The sequence below is a fragment of the Typopeltis vanoorti genome, chromosome 21 (assembly GCF_054136105.1).
Source record: "Typopeltis vanoorti isolate ZY-2024b chromosome 21, IOZ_Tvanoo_1.0, whole genome shotgun sequence".
NCBI lineage: Eukaryota > Metazoa > Arthropoda > Arachnida > Uropygi > Thelyphonidae > Typopeltis > Typopeltis vanoorti.
Window position 1 is genome coordinate 67,070,039 of NC_143569.1, and position 21,886 is coordinate 67,091,924.

General features: G+C 36.5%; 1 protein-coding gene across 5 annotated transcripts in view; it reads left to right on the forward strand.

The window, feature by feature from the left end:
- The window catches only part of Lrch (Leucine-rich-repeats and calponin homology domain protein), a 454,905-nt gene that overhangs the window by 334,382 nt on the left and 98,637 nt on the right, over positions 1-21,886 (forward strand). For all 5 annotated transcript variants that reach the window (XM_090411096.1, XM_090411095.1, XM_090411098.1 and 2 more), the window contains one exon: positions 5,648-5,725. In XM_090411096.1, coding sequence (XP_090267222.1) covers positions 5,648-5,725 — 78 coding nt within the window. The remainder of the gene's footprint in view (positions 1-5,647; positions 5,726-21,886) is intronic.

The window sequence follows — 21,886 nt, forward strand, 5'->3', positions numbered from 1 at the left end:
TCAATTTCCTGATATGTACCCTCGTGGGGTGTTAAGCCTACTATGATAGCACAACATGATTAAGTTTACATTATTATTAATCTCCTATCCAGAGTTTTCTTCCAATTTAGTCTATTAATAGTGAACACTCTAATATTGTCATATCTAAAAGGCACTTCTGATCCACCTAGACTTTGGTCTCGGTCTCTTTCCTGCCATCTTGGCATCAAACACCTGTTTTATCAACCTTTCCTCACCCATTCTATTTAAGTGGCCATACCACCTTAGATTAGTTCTGCTTATACATTCCTGCCTGGGGTGCATTCAGAAAATTGAAAAGCATTTTTCAAAACAATGATGTCCCACTTTGTTTAAAAAGGAAGACATTTAACCGGTGTATACTTCCAGTCATCACCTATGGTTGTGAAACTTGGTCGCTAACAAAAACACTGGCAAATAAACTAACAACAACTCAAAGAAAAATGGAGAGGTTGATGCTAGGCATCACATTAAAAGATAAGAAGCGAAACACCCAGATAAGAAGCCAGACTCTCATCTCTGACAGAGAGAAAAGAATGGGGGAGGAGTGTTATTGATGATAGCTGATGAACTGCAGCCAAGGAGAATTGAAGTTGAACTGCAGGATAGTGAAGAGAGCACATTTGAGGCTATTTAGTGTGAGATTGAGACTAGTGGAACAAAATATACAGTTGGATGCTGACCAGGTGATGGAATAGACGGTGGAGATGGTATCCATAGACAAATGGATGCAATGAGTGGAAGGAGGGTAATTGTTATGGGGATTTCAACTATGGTAACATTGATTGGAAGGAGGAGAGGACACATGGGAGGAAGGAATTGGATTTTATGCAGTTATTAAGGGATAACTACCTGAGACAGCATGTAGTGGAATATACTAGGGGGTTTGAGAGTGCTTGACCTAGTAATTGCATCTGAGAATTTGAGTGTAATGTGAAGTTGCCACCAATTGTTGAGAGAGTGATCATAAGGTCTTGACCTGGGAGGTGGCTAAATGTGTGGAATTTTCAATTAAAGGATACATGTGGAATTACTGGTCTGGTAAGTATGAGAAGCTTAGGAGATTGCTTGGTTCAGTGCCATGGTATGTAAAACTGCAGCTGGAGGTTGATAGTGCATGGGAAGTGGTAAAGGAGTGTTTTAAGGAGGTAATGGCTGACTGTATACCTAGAGTCCAGATACTAAATCAAGTAGGGGTTAAATGGATGAATAACACCATTAAGCTTGAGCTGCAAAAAAAGAAACAACTGTAGAGGGAATTTAAGGAGAAAGGTCACCTGCAGGCACATGAACAGTATATTCTGGCCTGAGCAACAAGACTGCTGTTGCTCAGGCCAGAAGGGTAACAAGTGTGGTAAGAAAAGCAAAAGCGGATTATGAAAGGAAATTAGCCATGCAAGCTAAAGAGAATCCCAAACAGTTTTTTTGATATGCTGCAAGTAAAAGAAAAAAATGTATACGGCACAATGATTTTAAGGAATGCCGATGGTAGGGAGGTAACTGAATTAGTTGATATAGTGGAATTACTGAGCGAGCACTTTGCAAGAGTATATCATCCAGGTGGTGATATTGCAGTAATAATGAAGGAACCAATAGCTTATATGGGAATTGAAGTGAGTGAAATGGAGGTGAATAATATATTAAAAACCTTAATGTGAATACATCTGTGGGATTGGATGGTATACCAGCTTGGTATTACATGAAGCGGCAAAAGAATTGTCAGTGCCCTTGACCATTTTGTTTAATTTGAGTCTCGGGTCTGGGTTAGTCCCGATGGGGGTGGAAAGAGGGGAAAATTGTACCACTGCATAAAGGAGGTTCCAAGACTGCTGTTGCAAATTACCGATCGATCAGTATATCAGGAGTCGTTGTCAAGGTTTTGCAGAAAGTAGTTATCTATCCAGGAATGGATAGATAACAGGATACTGTATGGGGAAACAGCATGGTTTTGTGAAGGTTAGATCATGCCTTAGTGACAGCTGAACTGGATAAAGGTAATGGGTTTACAGTGATACTGCTGAACCTTGCATTTTGGGTGAAAAGATTAGCAGCAGTACATCACATTGGTGGAACCGTACTCCAGGAGATTGACAAGGCCAGGGAAGTTGAAGTTTAGGGGGCACACTTGGTTGCTGAAAAATACTTTAACAAGCAGAGACAAACAGGTTATTGTTACTTTGTATCGAGCCTTGATAAGACCCCATCTAGACTACTGTGCCCAGATCTGGGCACCAGGGTTTTTTCTTGATGGGGAGGAGGTAGAGAGGATCCAGAGGTGAGTGACCAAGATGATAGTAGGTCTATGGAATGAACCTTATGAGAACAAGTTGAGGATTTGTGGGTTGCAGAAATTGGTTGACAGGAGGAAAAGGGATGATATGATTGAGACATTCAAATTACTGAAGGGTTTCTATAAGATTAATTCAGAGGATAATTTTCAGAACAGGTCTGGTGGTTTGAGGACTAGGGACCATCCCATGGAAACTGGGCAAGAGTGTGATTAGCAAAAGTGTTAAAACTAGGTTTTTTACTTGGAGAGTGGTGAATGAGTGGAATAAGTTGCCAGAGTCTGTTGTGGGTGCCATGACCGTAAATGAGTTCAAGGCAAAGTACTGTGTGGAAGCTGAATAGTTGTTCTTGACATGTTTAGGGTCTTCCTCGATGAGTCTAAGGACTCTTGGAGTTGCCCGTAATAATAATTCTTCACCATAAGCGGCTAAAATCGAAATGGGTCAGACATCTATCCAGGAGATGTCATGGAAAGATGAGCGATGGACCACTATACTAACGAACTGGATTCCAAAAGAAGGGAAACGAGGCCGAGGACGTCTTAAAAGAAGATGGAGTGATGAACTGTCAAAATTTGTTGGGGAAAATTGGTCAACTATTGCCAAGAACAGAGAAAGATGGAAAGAACTGGAGGAGGCCTTTGTCTAGCAGTGACAGAAAATGGCTGAAAAGAAGATACATTCTTGAATACTAACAATGTCAAGTCCCTTTCTCATATCTTTATTTTTAATGATTCTGCCATTGATGCCATCTGTTCACTCTTCTAATTTTTCTCTGAACCCTCATCTGTGTTTTCTAGTCTTTAAGTGTTTTTATTTCTGACCCAGCTCTCAGATCCATAACATAATTAGTTTGAACACTGTCTTGTATACTGCTAGTTTAGTGTTTTGTCTAATTTCTCTTATTCCATAAAATTTTATTCAGCTTGCTACTCACCATGCCAGTTTTGCTTATTCTGTTGTCTATTTCTAGATTTAATTTGCATTTTTACTAAAAATCGTCTAAGTAGCTGAAATATTTTACTACTTCTATAGGATCTCCATTCAGAATGCAGCTAAAGTTTTCTATGCTCCTGTCTATTTTCATAGTTTTGGTCTTTATTGCTGATTTTCATGCCAAATTTGTTACAGCTAAAGAATCCTAGAGCCTTGCACTACTCCTCTTTAGGAGTAACAACATCAGCATAAAGCAAAGAGCTAAATTTGACATTTCCAATTCTAATACCAGGCCTAATGCCACTTTCTTTCATAATGTGAATGACGAATAAGAGTGGAGATAATGTGCACCTTTGTCTTACTCCTCATTTTGCATCAAACTATCTTCCTGTATGTCCTTCAATTCCAACTGCTGATTTACAATTTGAATATAGACTATATATTACTTTGTGTAATGTTCCATTTACCCCATATAATTGTAATGTTTTGAAAAATCTCTCCTCTGGGCACCTTGTATGCCATGCCTTTTCCAGATCTACATTTCACATGATTTTTCAGCAACCAACATAAATGTTGGATAGTTGGGAGAAGATTATAAGATCAATTGCAGAATATGATCAGGTAGGCATATGAAAGAAGGTATTGTTCCCATTATCCAGAAAAACAATCGTTATCATCAAGTACACTCAGAAGTCTGGCCTTTCCCACTAGTGTTTGCACTATTTCATAGTATTCGATTCAAACTGCCTATAAAAAAAATATGCAGTTTTACATATAATATTATCAAGGTCACTTGGAGTTAACTCAAAACCTAAAAAGGTATTTAGGTTTTGAGTTATCACACCGATAAGTTAATAGCTATACCTTCTAGAGGGTGGTGAGTTGAACAGGATAAAAAAGGTATGGTTTTCTGCAAGGATAACTCCTTCATGAGCAGGTTTCATCTTCAGTTCTGTCTTTACAAATAATAGTAAAATGCTGTAAGGTGTGAGTTTCACTGAGTTTTAAATGTTTGATGCAGACAGAAACAGGTGTTTCTTTCTTTCTGTCTCCACCATTCCAGAACATTTTATTGTGTTGGGCATTGAGGCCTGCTCAGAAAATTATTCTTCAGTCATTTACTGTATGTCATGGTGGATGGTGTTCACTCATTCTCTCTCTCCAAGCTTCTCCACCAATGCAAGAGTGCTCAGAGCTCTGTACTATCACTTACCATCTTTCTTCTATACATAAATGACATAATCTCAATCACAACTAATCCATTAGCTTTGATAATGATAGTATACTTCAATCATCCTACTCATTTGACAAACTGCAGTGCAGAACGTATGGTGCAGATATTTGAGTTCTTAGCCAACGGCTACAATCCCTACAAAATAGATAAAATACTACACAGCCCCATTACTCCTCCCTCCCCTAATACACAAGAGCACGACATGACCATCTCTATTCTCTATGTCAGAGGTACATCAGAAAAGATAGCCAAAGTACTGATGAAACATGGCCTTTGCACCACTTTTGAACTGCATGTAAAACTAGCAACTCTGATCCACTTGCCTAAGGATAAACATCACCATTTAGCACACCCAGGAGTGTATGAAGTTCCCTGTGACTGTGACTTGGCCTACTATGGACAAACAGGAAGACACAGTTAACATCTGCCTGGAAGAACATAAAAAATACATTTGTTACTATGGCAAGTCAGGACTGGCAGACCATGCTTTGGATACTCCTTCACAGGATTAGATGGAAGAAAACAAATGTGCTATTTAGGAGTTGTTACAGATCTGAAAGATTATTTTTTGAGTCGGCAATGGCTTTGGAGAATTCTCCTAACCTGAATAAGTATGATTGCATTAATTTGCCAAAAATTTGGGAGACTGTCATCTTAAGAACAACTCCCACATAGCTGTAATGATTTTTTTTTTTTTTTTTTTTTTTTTTCAATATTAGAGGAACCATAAATAGGACTTTAGATCTTTTGCACACTGCAATTTTATTGTTTTACTTACTCACTGTCACGTGTACAAGTGTGTTGTGCTCTGATGATGCGATTTGAAATTCAGTGAAATATAAGCAGTTAATTAAACATCTTTGATTAAATTGTTCGGTGTTGTTAATACTGTTAAAAACTTAAGTCATGAATAATCGTCAACACCTAAACTTATCTGTTAGATTAAACAATAATATAATTTTTGGCAAGTTTAATTTGTGTGAAGTTTTTCTTTGGTTACAATTATCTGTAAGATTGTCTACATGTTATTTTATTCCTTTATATTATATTTTAGAATGAAATAATTTTTAATTTAATAAATGGAATAAAATTATTTAGAGAGATCTGTATTTTGTTTTGACTTATATCAGATTGCTTAGATCACTACAAACTTAATATCTTTGGTTTGCAGCCTAATTTAACCATGGCCAAATGTCGAAGAAATGTTGAAAATTTTTTAGAAGCATGTCAGCAGCTGGGAGTTCCAAATGTGAGTTTTTCTATTTTTAATTAATCATAAAAGTATCACTTGTTTGCTTAGTGTTGATTTGGTATTAATACTATGAAAGGTGAACCATGATAACATACTGACTCATTAAACTTAATTTGAAATAAGATGCTATAAAATTTCTACATTGCAGGACACATGAACAGATTATAATTACACTTAGTTATTATCTTTATGTAATACAAGAGAAAATAGAATTATCTTTATTTGTAATAGTGTTTTATTACAATTTATAATTTTCCCATGAACTACACAATGCACAAGTATTAGTTATTATTATATATATAGAATTTTGAGTTCTGTATTACTCATAAACTAAGGACATAAAATATTGTACGTGAAAAGGAAAGAAAAGCTTTAATTTACATTTTGAAGTTTTATCCGAGTTACAAGGACATTGAGGAAGTATTAACACATTGTAGAACAGCTCTGATAAAATAGGTAGGTTGACTAATTTTTGGTACTCTTGCACAATACAAGAATCTTAACCTGATCAGTTGCAGAGAATGACAGTTCTGCTGTTATTCTTTGCTAGACCTAGATTTAAATGGACACAACTCTGTCAGGCAGTGCCTGAACAAACATCAGAGGAAGAGTTGTTGAGTGTGTGTGCTAGACAACAATTTCTCCCTTTTAACACAACAAGCAAGACCTGCTTCCATATGCTCCCCCAAAGTTCACTGCCATTGACTTAACTTTATGCCTAATCTCTCTCTCTCTCTCTCTCTGGGGTGGAAATTCAAAACGTGTAAAACGGAAGACAACTTATATGGGAATGATAGTTTCCCCATTGTGTGCACTTTTTTACATGGGGAACCATGTACTACATCACAGATACCATGATGGAAAATCGAGCAAGCTGACTGCCCCACCTTCTGCACTTCAGAAGAATTTTTCTGTGAGAGTCAGCTCATCTCCAATCAGTGATGCAGTGAACCATGTGACATTATATTACACTCACCAGTTCTAATTCCTAAAATCTCTAGTCAGTTTCATATTTCTCTAAGCAATGGTGGAATGATGATTGTACGGCAGCCAAGGAATCTCAGAAGAAAGCATGGAGTATTTTCTGCAGATATCGCACAACAGCAAACATTATTGCTTTCAAACATGCTTGGGCCTGAGCAAGACACATCTGTCATCAGAGCCGTAGCATATGTATATTACATCTTGTTATGATGTAATATACATCTGTATTATATTATATATACACCTGTGTGTGTGTACACACACAAGATGTAATATACATCTTCCATAGCAAGAGTAACCAATAGTAAAGAAGTCTGGGACAAAATCTGGAAAATGAAATGTAGATACACCAGCTCTATCCTTGAACATAATGGATACACCTTTTCGAACACACATAGAGAGATTTTTGCTAAAACATCATCAGTATCCTCTTACGACCCCCGCTCATCCAAGTTATCTGCTCCAAAAATTCAAATCAGAAAAACGACAAATTATCTTTTTTTTTCAAGCGGTACTGAAGATACAATGAGCATTCATGAAAGAAGAAATGAAAACTGCTTTGCTTAAATATCATCCTACTGCTGCACCTTTTCAACAAAATTTTCTGTGAGAATAGGTTTCCAAATACTGGAAAAGGCTATTATTGCATTTGCCGAATAAGGGAGGAATCCAGAATTGTCCATAAAACTATCATCTAATTTTTCTGGCCAATATTGACCCTTTGGTTTGTGAATAATCTCTCTTACAAGTGCTATATATTGGGATAGACAGCATAGCATGGATGCCACTGAGTGCACTGTTGCCACGGCATTCTTATACAATGCCTTGCAGGTTTTCTTTCTGTAGGCTACCCAAATTTTTCATCTCTCCTGTTATCTACCAGCAGCTTTTTAAAGCTCATGGGAATGAATATTCTGATTTTGGTCCTGTTTATACTGATGGTTTAAAATCAAAGCTGCTGGTAGGTTCCTGCTGCCTTCCCAGACAGCATAATATCTGGTGAGATCCTACTAGAATATAACAACTTGACTGCCTAACTTTATGTTATAAAGCTTGCATTAAAATACATAAGACTGCATCGCTGTAAAAGGTGTAAGAGGGTGGTCTGAAAGGTTCTCGGCCTCAACCACAGATGGCAACACTATCAGCAAGATTTTTTTTTTTCCAAGTTGGTACATCTGTCATAAGCATCCATGTGAAATTGCAAGTCATTCTATCAAGTAGTTTGTTTTATACAACTGTCTGAAGCAAAAAATCTCTTCCTCGCTGTTCAGTGTTTTTCTTCGAATCAAGAGGTGATTGCAGCTGTAGAGGGGTATTTTGCAGATCTTACTGAGAACCACTACACGGATGGGATGATGATGCTGGAGCATCACTGGAATAAATGTATTATTCTTAAGGGAGATTATGTTGAAAAATAAAAATAATTTTGAAATTATAAATTCATTTTTTCATTGTTAGGCCAAGAACTTTTTAGACCACCTCTCGTATAATATATTCATATTCTTTATAGGCAATAAGATGTCTAAAGCTGCAGGAACATACAGGGCTCTCTTGAATCCCACATTTCCTTTCTGAGTTATGGAAGCTGTACTTTGATTTACAGTTATGTTGGATTCCAAGTCTGTCTCATACATCCACAAGATCACATGCCTTATCCCAGTGGATAAAAGAGAAATTAAATTGTGACAGTGTAGTCTATGCTGGTACTGTAAAGAGGGAGTTATTCTGTCTTGGCTCTACATAAGTCATAGTTGTCTTACACTCCTTCTTGCTGAAGGGTGATGACACATTCCTGTATGTGAGTTCTATGATGCTGAATGTCAGTCATGTTTTAATTGACTGCCCATATTTTGTTAATAAGGGAAGTCTTTTTTTTAGCATCATTCATAATCTCTGTTAACTCTAATACATCCAGGCAGATTTTATCTTACCAAGTGTCTGTTTCATTTTTAAATGTTTACAGAAAATCAGTATTTTTCATGTTAAAGTAAATGGTATAATAAATATATTTAAGCCATTCCTGGTGCAAAACCACACCAGAATCAGACTATATAACATCCTATCTAAACCAACTTTATTATATGGAAGTGAAACATGGACCATAAAAAAGAATGAAAAATGGATTCAAACAGCAGAAATGCAATTTCTTAATAAAACAGCTGGATATACCAAGCAGGACCATAAAACAAATGAAGAAATTTTATAATTCCTCGATATGAAACCATTTAAGTACTATATAAGTAAATATAAACAAAAATGGTTAGGACATCTGAATTGAATGGACAGTAGCAGACTGCCAAAAATACTATATGGATATAAAATAAATGGAAAAAGAATTGGAAGACCTAGAAAATAATGGCATAAGACTGGAACATGCCACTTGGCCTGTTCCAATCTCATGATAGGAAGAAGACAGTATTTTTCACTGTATATACCATTTAGATTATTTTGTTTATGCATATAGATAGTATGAAAAACTGGGTATTTAAAGCCATCTTTTTACACCTCTCCCATCCTCCATAGAAAACAATGTACTCAACTAATGATCCTATTAAGGACATCCTGAATAATGTTTAATTTTTCCATTATCTTGCCTTTATCACTAAGTGGTCTACAATCAACTTTTTTTTTGAGGGGAAGGATTGAATTCATTCATCCATATGAATTAGCACATCCAGATTCATTCAGAAAGTATTATTCTCACTCTCAGTGATTTGTTGAGGATGATCCAAAGCAGATTGATAATCCTTACATCTGTTTACCACTGAAAAGTTGATTAATTAGTCTAGACAACCTTGGTTAGTGCACCCACTCTCCAATCAATAGACTGCAGGTTCAAATCCTACCGAGGCCCATGGATATTTGTGATTGTCCTTTTTGGTGGGAGATGGATTTCATTGCCTGATATGAGACTACCACCCCATTTATTTGGAAGCCTGAAGTGGCTTGAAAAGTTCCAAGTTTAGTCTCTAGAGCAGGGTTTCTGGACTATGTAAAAGTAAATAAAAAAAAATACTGTATTTACTCAAATATAACTCAAACCCCTGATTTTTCTTTACGAAAAAAGAAATTAAAAAGTTTCGCATATATCTTGCACATGAAAAAAAGTTTAAACACGTTTTCAGGGCGATAGTAACTCACTCCCCGAAGTAAACAACGTGCTCCCCAACAGCCACTACTGCAGATGCAAGAAAAACAAGTAGTTCTATTGCATCGCTGATTAAGGTATGGAAACATTTGCAGTCTGTATAATATATTTCTCGACAAATAGTGCAATTAGACAACTGGGATAAAAACAGCACTAACTAATGAATCACATGTCTCCTCTCACAGAAATTATGTAGCATAGACTCAAGCAAAACTATATGTTGCACCAGCAAACACAGCATCTAACTAAAAACTTTTGTCCAATTTTTCAATTACATGAAATACGTGTTTGATTGCATTTGAGTTGAAGAGAATTAGCATTTCAACTCAACAATTGTCGGCTTGCCTTTGGAGTCATGCGAGCTTTTGTTAATACTGCACCAGTCATATGTCTTCATAGCTGCTCTGTCTCTACTGGCCTACTATTGCTGTCTGTTTCATGCTCAGCTTTCACTTCTCATTAATCATTCGTGAAGGATTGTTCATTACGTATCTCAAGTCTTATAAATTACTGGTGATTTTTGCTTGAAATAATGGGAAAGATGGTGCTATTTGGGTAGATGACTTTGACAATGTACACAAGGAAACTGCTCTTGAGGCCAGAAGTAGCAATAGCAAATAGGAGATTCTTTGTAAGTCTTACCCATTTTCAGTTTTTTCCTGAAAAACTTTAGTTTCCGAAAATCCCCGCATATATCTCGCACTACGATTTTTTAGCTTTAATTTTGGAAAAAAAAGTGAGTTATATTCGATTAAATATGATATATAAAAATTGATAAAAATAGAAAAAATCTTTAGCCACCTACTGTACAAAATGTGCTACAGTTTTGCATATGACCTTCATGGGTAGGAACAAAATAATAAAAATAATCTTCTCAGTTGCTGTATCATTTATCAACAATTTTCTCTTCTAACCACTCTGAAGTGTATTTTTAAAGAATATAGTTTTAGTCCTGCAAAACCAACTTGCCATTGAACATAGTTAAGACAAAATACAGTTGACTGATAGCAAAAATAGGGACCATGGGAATAGGCTATAGTAGACAGTTTACTATGGTTAATTTATTTTAGCATAGCATTGAAGGTTTGGGGTTGGTGGGACTTTTCAGCCATTTTTGTAGTGAGCAAGTTTATGATGTTGGCTCTAGTGAGACATAGTATTAGCCCAAAACCTTCAGTTGCTTCAACCATGATTTCTGCCAGTCAAGTTTAAGTTGATATCTTATGTGTAAATGTTTCCTTGGAAACAGTGAAGAACTATATACACTAAGAGAATATATGAATGTTTTATAAGTAATAACTTTGGAAATAGAATTTCAAATGTTGAATTTGCTTATGAACTTTAACTGTTTGATAAAACTGCACAGATTGCTTTTTATTAAAGTGTTTTAACTTTATAATTTGGCTATCCATAACAAAAAGTGTTTCTGATGGAGTCATGTGATCAGATCCTTCATATGTATATTGCAAAATCAAAAGAAAAATTTTCTTCCATGAACATACCTTTAAATTGAACATCCAACAAAATGTATTTCTCCATATTTTTAGGAAGAGAAGACAGTTCATAATATTTATTATAAAGTGTCTTTTTGAATGTTGGCTGTTTAAATGTATTTTACTAAAAATGTATTTAATGTGTTTCAGTCCTGGGCCAAATAGTAAAACACGGCTTTATTGTGTAACCGAATCTATTTGTACCTTCTGTAATTACCTAACTAATAATTCCTTGATAATGTCATAACATGGATGAAATGTCTGAGTAAAAAGTACGGCTATGCCTTAAATGCTGCTAACTAGTACTATATGTAATTAATAGTTTTTATTGTAATGTCCTCATTTCATGTGATTAGAAAAAATAAATCATATTTGCAACGTCCTGTGATCATCACACAAGCTTCAGACAAGGAGATTTCAGTGTAATTCAAAAAAGTTATCTTCATCATCATCATCATCAAATTCCTGCCATGTACCCTCAAGGGGTGTACAGGATATGATAGTACTACATGAAAAAAATTACATCATTACTAACTAACTTATCTAAAAAGTTATCTTTTATATTGTTAATAAAATATAAAAATGTTAGCATTATTGAAGTTTTTAGTAGGAGTTTTTTTTTGGACTATGCTGTTGAGGGAGAGGGTGAAACAAAAGTTATGCTATAGTTATTTTTAAGGAATGTGACATTCAAATAGCATTGTAGTGTCATTAAATAAAATTAAATATACCTAGTCTAACCATAAATACTTTTTACAACTTGAACAGCACATATAAACCACATGCTATAATGTGCATATAGTGGCACTCAATGTTCAAAATGTCCCTCTTTTGCCTTCATACTTACCCAAAGTCTGAGACCACATGTCGATGGAAACGCTGCACCACTGCTCACTCCAAATCCACTTCAGGCTGATGATGCTGGCAGTTGTTTCTTGCAGGCTACTCTCTCAAGCTCACCTCGGTTGTAAGTCCAATGGATTCAGATCATGACTTCCAGATAGCCAATCAAATGTGATGTGTGGTTGGGCACATTTGCCTCCAACCACTGTTGTGTGGTCCTTGCCTAGTATGTAAGGGCTGAGTTCTGTTGGAAGGTTCACTGCCTACTGTGAATGTGTTAAACATCATTCAGGGGCTGTACCACAGGTCCTAGCATGATATCTTGATACACTTTGGTGGAGGTTTTGATTCCTTTTTCACAGAAATACAACTTGGATATCCCCTTGATACATCACCCCCCCCCTCCACACACACACACACACACACACACACACACACACACACACACACACACCTAACAAATTTACTGATGTGGGGTGATGACCTATCTGAATCCTGGGTGCTATGCCATATGCTGCGTGACCATCTAGAGCATATACACAATCGTTTTGGCAGTAAAGCGACTCTTCATTGATGAAAATCTTCTCATCTGGGAAGATGAGAATTCTACCACATGAGCTGTGGTGGTAGAAATTGTCCAGTAGAACAACAATAGGCACCTCACCCCTTGGTCATCAGTTAGTACATGTGACATCATTCTCTGCAAAATGTTCATCTCTCGCGACATCACTTTCTGCATTCTCACAAGATTATGGCAGAGGCCTACCTTCATATCCCTCACAAATTATTGTCTTAACACACTGTGATTGACCTGTTCTTTGGCTGTCAGATACATCTCCTGTATTGTTATAACAATTAATAGTCTGATACACAAACACCCCTGATCCCAAGTGTTTTTAGCATGCTGAAAATAAGTGGAAACATCCCAACCTTGTGAAGTACTATTACAGCTAGATATCCCTCTCTCTCTACTGATAAACATGCAAATATTGGATGCACACAGTGCCACTAACAGAATCAGGCTCATGCAATTCTATGGTGGTGGAAGTGTGCAGAAGTTGTAACTGTATTTATGGCAAGGGTGTGTGGGGGGGTATTTTTCATCAGAAAAATAAAGTAGATCTGTTTTGGGGAGAAAAGAGTAACATTAATATACTGTATCTTGCATATATTAGGTAATTCTGAATTATTATGTTTTCCTTTCCTATTTTCAAATTTCATTTCTGTGAAAATTCTTTTAAATTGTTCGGATGAATTGTATTTTAAGTACTGCTTCCTGTAATATTACAAATTAATTGACCAGAAGAATGTATTAATTCATAAACTTGTTTTTGCACATGAGGTGAGCATTAAATATCTGATATACACTGCAATATAACAGAACTGTTTCAGGATAATACTCTTGCTTATTACATGGAATATGCATAGTCTTTAAGGTGATCAGACAACAGTGGCATATTGCATCTTGTATACTATGTATTTTGCAAGATAATTTTCTTTTCACTTTTTCCAGGTATACTGTGTTGTGTGTGTATTAAATTTTGTGTTAAATAGGTGACTAATAGTAATTTTTAGCAATTGCTTCATGTGATATTAAATATTCATTATTCCAAAGGATGTACATGAATATTTCATCCTTATAATTCATGTATAGTTTAATAACAGAGGAATCAAATTATATTTTATGCACCTGCATGAATGTGCGCATTACATTACTTTCTGTTAAAGGTGCCTTTGGTGACGAGAATTGACATAATAGTTAAATTAAATTAGTAAATTATTATCATGATGCTTGTTTCTCCCCATTAAGCAACAACATGCACGAAAATGGTAATACAGTATATGGTATAGGAAATCAATTTCAGGAGAATAACTCATGATAGGATTTGAACCTACAGCCTGTTGATTGAATTGTAGGTATGCTAACCAGACCAGCAGTATAGGTGTTGATGACAACAATAATGTAGATTTTAAAAAAAGTTAGTTCAGGAGCACATTTCTCAAGCAGAATTAGTGGAATTCCATCAGGACCAGAAGCCTTTTTGGTAACCAGGTTGTTGAATATTTTGTTCTGGTGGAAGGCCATGGAGGCTTTTCCCCCTTGTTTAGTTACAATGTATGTTATAATTGACAAATTAGGTATAGGATTAAAACAAGACTATAAACGTAACATGAAGTAACTTATTGACTAATCCACTTGTATCTAGAAGCTGTTGACTGCACATCAGTTGCCTTAATATCCCATAATGCAAAAGCATTATGAGAAAGTCAAATCCCTTTTGATAAGATTTGTGCATATTTTTAATGATAGTACACAGTCAATTTATTCCTCAGTTTTTGAGTTCAGATTATTCCTTGGTTGAATATTGTTTTTGTGATCCTTTCCTTTAGTGTGTTGCACGATGATCAGCATTTAGGAATAATTACTTTAATTTCCCAACATTTTGATCTTCATATTAAGGTAGTTGTCTGAAATATACACACACATATATAAGGACTGGCATCAAAAATAATTACACCAGAAACTTACAAAATACTTTAAATGATATGATAACAATGAAAGAATTAAAGGACAACCTAAATAAAATAAAAAATGGCAAATCAGCAGGAGATGGAATAAACTCTGAACTGTATAAATTTGCTGGAAAAAAATTTCAAAGATTACTAAAATTTTTAAATAAAATATATATAAATGGACAAATACCAATAGAATGGACTACAAGCATAGTTAATACCTATATTTTAAAAAGGGGATAAAGTAAAACCTGCTAACTAGAGGTATTAATTTATTGAATACATGCTACAAAATATATAGCAGAATACTTAATGAAAAACTGAAAATATACAGTGAAAAAATATTATTAGAATGTCAAAATGGATTTAGAAAAGGACACTCTACAATGGATGCAGCTTTCTGTTTAAAACTAATTATAGAAAAAATAAGAGAATTTAATTTGGAAACTCATCTTTTGTTTATAGATTACAAAAAAGCATTTGACAAAGTAAAAAGATATATACTGTTTGATATATTACAAAGAATAAATATACCTAATATTTTACTACATTTAATATTGAATATATATAAAGATAATGAAATAAAAATAAATGAAAAGTTGTCTGAAAAACAATCTATAAACCAAGGAGTAAGACAGAGATGCCCTCTGTCTCCAACACTTTTCAATATTTACATTAATGAAATATTAATGCAGTGGAACACCTTAAACAATCAAGGTATAGAAATTTCCCAGAATAAAATAAATACTCTATTATTTGCAGATGATCAGGTAATAATATCAATAAGGAAGACGATTTGCAAAAAGCAATATATAATTTAAACATAGTAGAACAGTTTAGAATGAAAATTTCCATAGATAAAACTAAAACAATGGCATTTTATGGACAAACTCCAGTTAGAAGCAAAATAGTTATTAATAATAAAATAATAGAACAGATAAATACTTCAGTTATCTTGGATGTGAAATATCATATGAAGGAGAAAAAGACATAAAATTAAAAACTTCAAAATTTTTACAGATTATAGGCCTGATAAATAGAACACTCAACCAAATATATATGTGGAAGGTGAGAAAAGGGGGAATATATATGCACAAAATACAGGTAATGGGAGGAACTTTGTGAGTTAGAGATGACTATAACTGACCTCGTTGAGTCAGAGACGGGAGATTCTCCACGTAGAGAGATGAGTGGTATGATAGAGGGCGAGAGAATTATGAATAAAATAATGAGAGTCGGGAGTATGGAAAGATTGAATGATTGTGAAGTTTTAGGAGATGGTCTCAATTGGGAGGATGAATGGCAAATAAGAGTGGCTGATTTGCAGAGAGAGATAGATGAGCTGAAAGAGCAGATGGAACGTCTAGGGAATGAGATGAGAAGTGTGAAAGATGAGATTAGGTGAATGGAAGAGATGAATGCAAAGCAAATCAGAATAGGAGTGAGAGAGTCATGGGAATGATAGGAGAGAATAGGAACAGAAGAGAGGGAATTGATAGAAGAGGAGGGAATGAGAGAGAGTTATGGGAATGATAGAAGAGAGAATAGGATCAGTAGAAGTGGGGGGATGAGAGAGATGGGAATGATAGAAGAGGAGAGAATAGGGTAAGTAGAAGAGAGGGAATGAGAGAGATATGGGAATGATAGAAGAGGAGAGAATAGGGTAAGTGGAAGAGAGGGAATGAGAGAGAGATATGGGAATGATAGAAGAGGAGAGAATAGGGTAAGTGGAAGAGAGGGAATGAGAGAGAGATATGGGAATGATAGAAGAGGAGAGAGGGAATGCAAGTGAGCACTGGAACCAGGGATAGAGCGATGTCAAGAAGGCAGATAAATAGGGGAGCACAGAGAGAAAGTGTTAGAGGAGAGTGAGTGAGGGATGCATGTGAGCAATCGAGGAATAGGGTGATAAGAGGTGTAATGTATGGGGACTCGATGATCCGTGATGTTCAAGATAGGATGCGTGAGGAGTGGTTGCCTGGAGGAACGATAGAAAGTGTGACTATGGCAATTAAGAGGGATGAAAGAGTGGGTGAGATGATTATGATAGTAGGAACAAATGACTTGAGTGGTAATGTAAATTAGGCAGCGAGAGATATGAGATTCATGCTTGAGGTTGTACGAAAGAAGACACAGAGGAAAGATTGTGTGTGTTGACTAAGTATGATAGTGACAAGCTGAGCAGAAGAGCAGTAATATTGAATAACATAATATCTAGAATGTGTGAGAAGAGAGGATTGGAATATGTGAATGCTTGGTGGGCATTTGAGGACAGAAAGGAATTGTATGCGAGAGACCGCTTGCATTTGAATGAGGAAGGACGTAGGCATCTGGAGAGATTGCTGTTCTCAACGAGTCGGTGTGTCCCAGGGTAGATGGTAGCAGGGGGTGGCCTCTTGTGGGAATGGGTACTTGGGAGAAGGGGGACGGCATTAGGTAACTCTGAGCCCAGTGGAGTCTAGAGGGGGATAATGCTGGGTATAGAAACAATGGCATTTTTATACTAATGCCAGGAGTATCTAGAATAAAGGAGAGGAATTGGTGGTGCTGATAGCATCAGCCTTTCCAAAGATTATTGGGATCATCGAGATGTGGTTGACAGAAGGGGATATAATAACAGGAATAGAAGTAGCTGGGTACAGCAGTTTTTGGCAGGATAGGAAGGGAAAGCATAGTGGTGGAGTACTGTTTATGATAAGTGAGGACTTATATCCTCTAAGAGTGGAGGCTTTGGAAGGCCGTGACACTAATGATTTTGAAAACATATGGTGTGAAGCAGAGGTGGGCAAGACAGGATATTTAGTGAGGTGTTGCTGGCTACAAACCAAGGTGCACAGAGGGTGGGGACCAGATGTTTAGACAGTTGAGTTTTGCAAGTACAAGAAGAATGATTGTTATGGAAGATTTTAACTACAGCAGTATAAATTTGGGAGAGGAAGATGCATGTAGCAATAAGGGAATGGAATTTCTAGAATTCTTGAGGGACAAATGTCTTAGGCAACATGTAATAGAGGGAACAGGTTCAAGAGTTTGGGATTTGGTTATAGCATCAGAAGAGTTAATAACAACTGAGATGACATCTCTCTCTATCCCACCAGTTGGAGAGAGTGACCATATGGTTTTGACTTGGAAAATGAATAGACATGCAGTATCAAAGAGACGGTAACGTATGTGGAATTATAAGGCAGGTGATTATAATAGTCTTAGACGTCAACTTGGGAAAGTTTCATGGAGGGAGGAATTGGAAGGACGGGATATCATTAGTGCTTGGGAAATTGTGGATGACAAACAATATTAAACAGGAACTGCATGCGAAAAAGAGGCTATGGAAGAGATATAAAGAGACAGGTGAAGAGAAGATGCATGAAGAATATAAGACACAGGTCAGGAGAGTGACTAGTATGGTAAGGAAGGTGAAACTGGAATATGAGAAGAGATTGGCCCTAAGATCCAAAGAAAATCCTAGAAAAATTTTAGCTATGTGGCCAGTAGGAGTAGAAATGACTGTGGAAGAATGACATTGTGGGATAAAAATGGGAATAAAGTGACTGATGCAGATGACATAGTGGAATTGTTCAATTAAGTATTTTTGAAGCTGGGAAGGGTTATCAGTAATAGAACAGATGTGGCAGCCCTGCAAGAGGATGTGAATAAACTAGACAGATGGGCAAATGAATGGGAATGTTGGTTCAATGCAGCAAAATGTAAAGTCTTGAGGTTTGGGATCCATCGATGGGAGGATGCATACTCGATTGGAGGAGGTAGGGGAGACGAGATCTGGCAGTGATGATTGATAGAAAACTAAAATTCAGGGAACATGTTGCAAAGATGGTGAGGGTAACTCAGAGGATTGCTGCAATACTGAGAAGGACGATGACCTGCACAGATAATTATCATTCCGTTGTATAAGACCCTGATCACACTTGGACTATTCTCAGATTTGGGCCCCAGGATTTGAAGCAGATAAATTGACTGTGGAAATGGTACAGAAGCAGATAACAAAGAGTTTCAGGACTGAGTTATGAGGATTGACTGAGGGAATGTGGACTGCAGAGTTTGGTGGATAGAAGGAGAGGTGATATGATCGAGACTTTTAAACTGTTGAGAGGTAGTTACAGGGTAGACATTGGAGAGTTCTTTCACTTGGCGGAACTGCGGGAAGGAGCGATGACAAGGGGCCCATCTCTGGAAGTTATGAAAGGAGGCTGTGTGCAAGAGGATGAGGAGTGGTTTCTTTGCATTGAGGGTGGTTGAACCTCGGAATGCATTTACTGAGACAGTGGTTGGAGCAGGAACGGTCAATGGGTTCAAGGAGTGGTATGATAAACTTTGTGTTTCCTAAAAAGACCTCCCATGATGAGTCTTTTGACTCCATGGAGGCCTGGATAAGAATAATAATTTCATCCTGGAGGAGTAAATTTTAATACTAGAGGGATAGGGCAGGTTCGAGGTTTAGAGGTGCTGGAAGAGAATGTGTTCCAAATACTGAGTACTCTGGATATCAGTAAAGCTGAGGACTGGATGGTATTTCACCATGAGTTTTGAAAGAAAATGTAAAGAACTGACAGCGCCTTTGACCTGGCTTTTCAATGAAAGTCAGGCTGCGGGAAAGGTACCCAGGGAATGGAAGGACGGTAGGATAGTGGCATTGCATAAGGGCAGTAGCAGACTGGAAGTGTCTAATTATAGGCCAGTTTGTGTGTCATCAGTAGTTGTTTAAGATCTTGGAGAAATTAGTGAGGGACCGTATACAACATTTGGCAGATGAGGTTAATGTTATCTGTGAGAGTCGACATGTATTTGTGAAGGGGCGCTCTTGTTTTAGCAATATACTAGCCTTTTATAATAAAGTTAAAATAGCAGTAGATGAGGAAAAGGCATATACTGTCTGTCATTTTCTTGGACTTAGCAAAGGCATTTGACAGGGTTCCATATGATAAGCTGATATTTAAGTTGCAGCACATGGGTCTGGATGTCAGATTGGTCAACTCGATTCAGGATTGGCTGTCTGATAGGTATCAGAGAGTTGTGTATGATGGAGCAGTTTCAAGGAGGCAGAGGGTTAGAAGTGGGGTCCCACAGGGCTCAGTACTAGGACCTGTATTGTTTAACCTTTATATCAATGACATTGCAGGGGGATATTCAGTTATTTGCAGATGATGCAAAGCTGGGAAGGGTTATTAGTAATTGTGCAGATGTGGTAGCCCTGCAAGAGGATTCGAATAAGCTAGACAGATGGGCAAATGAATGGGGTTGTCGGTTTAATGCAGCAAAATGTAAGGTTTTGAGGTTTGGGATATATCAGTGGGATGCTGAATGCTCTATGGGAAGGAGCTATACTGGAGGAAGTAGGGGAGACAAGAGATCTGGGTTCATGATTGATAGAAACCTGAAATTTAGAGGACATATTGCAAAGGTGGTGAAGGTAACACAGAGGATTGCTGCAATAATGAGAAGGACACTGACCTGCAGAAATGAGTGTTATCATTCCATTGTATAAGACTCTGATCATACCACACTTAGACTATTGTTCTCAGATTTGGTCCCCAGGATTTGAAGGGGATAAATTAACTGTGGAAAGGGTACAAAGGCAGATAATGAAGATGGTTTCAGGACTGTACAATGTTAGTTATGAGGATCGGCTGGGGGAATGTGGACTGCAGAGTTTGGTGGATAGAAGAAGAGGTGATATGATCGAGACAAACTGTTGAGAGGTGGTTACAGGGTTGACACTGGGGAGTTCTTTCACTCGTTGAACAGCCAGAAGGAGTGATGACAAAGGGCCATCCCTGGAAGTTACAAAAGGAAACTGTGATCAAGAGGGTGAGGAGTGGTTTCTTTGCATGGAGGGTGGTTGAACCATGGAATGCATTGCCTGATAGAGTGATGGAAGCGAGAACAGTCAATGAGTTTAAGGAGTGGTATGATAGACTTTGTGTTTCCTAGGAGGGACCCCCCCCCCACGATGAGTCTTGATAGACTTTGTGTTTCTTAGGAAGGACATCCTGCGATGAGTCTTGACTCCATGGAGGCCTGAATAATTATAATAAAAAAAAATTAAAAAAAAATAGTACAAAAAGAAATGTGCTTGAAAATATACAATACTTTATCAGTGTCAACATTATTATATGGCAGTGAAATTTGGGCAATAAACAAAGAAAAACAAGTGAAATGAGATTTATGAGAAGACCTGCAAAATACACATTATTAGATCAAAAAAAAGGAATGAAGGCATTTTAAAAGTACTAAAAACAAAATCAATAGAAAAAAACTAAACAATTATAAACAAAAATAGATTGACCATGTAAACCGAATGGCCAACACCTGACATCCTAAACAAATACTAAAATATAAGCCAATTGGAAAGAGAAGGCAGGGTAGACCTCAAAAAAGGATAATGGATGGATAATGCGACCAGAATAGACCAATATTGTCTATATTCGTAATTAGTGCTATGATGATGATATATAAAGACTAGTTATATTACATTTTAAACAGTTTGATAAACCGTTACTCTACTGGCCTGATTTCTAGTGAAAAAAAAAAACCTACATCAAAGCTATATTCTATTTATAACATCAGAGAACAAATTCATATAGATAGTTTTAATAAAGCAAAAGTGATGGCCTAATCCATAATTTAAAAAGATTGTTGTTATATTAGATTGCTTACAGTGCTAATTAAAATTAACTCTTAGACCAAAAGGTTAAGTGGGTAGAATATGTGTCATCCATATTCTTGGGATTTTTAGATCACCATTATTGTTAAGATTAGGATGGTTGATAAGAATTTCACAAGCCTCATTAATATAGCTTGTCTTTGTATATGTGTACTCCAGATGACCTTAATATGATGGTCTAAACATTGAGAAATTAAAGTAATTATTCCTAATATGGTTGTAGTCTCCATAATTTTACTGAAATGAATTTTTTGTAATATTCATTTATAGGGATTTATCTTCTCTTAGATTATTTTTTTTCATGTTTTCATTCGTTTCTTTGCTACCGTATTATTATTACTACTAACACCAGGGATCCACAGGGAGTCAATGCCTCACCAAGGAAGACTTATATTTTTTCTCATGTTATCATTTTATTATAAATTCCATCAATTTCAGTATGTTATGATTTTAAGTTTGTGAAGTAGATAATGAGGTTATAGTGAAGTGAGATA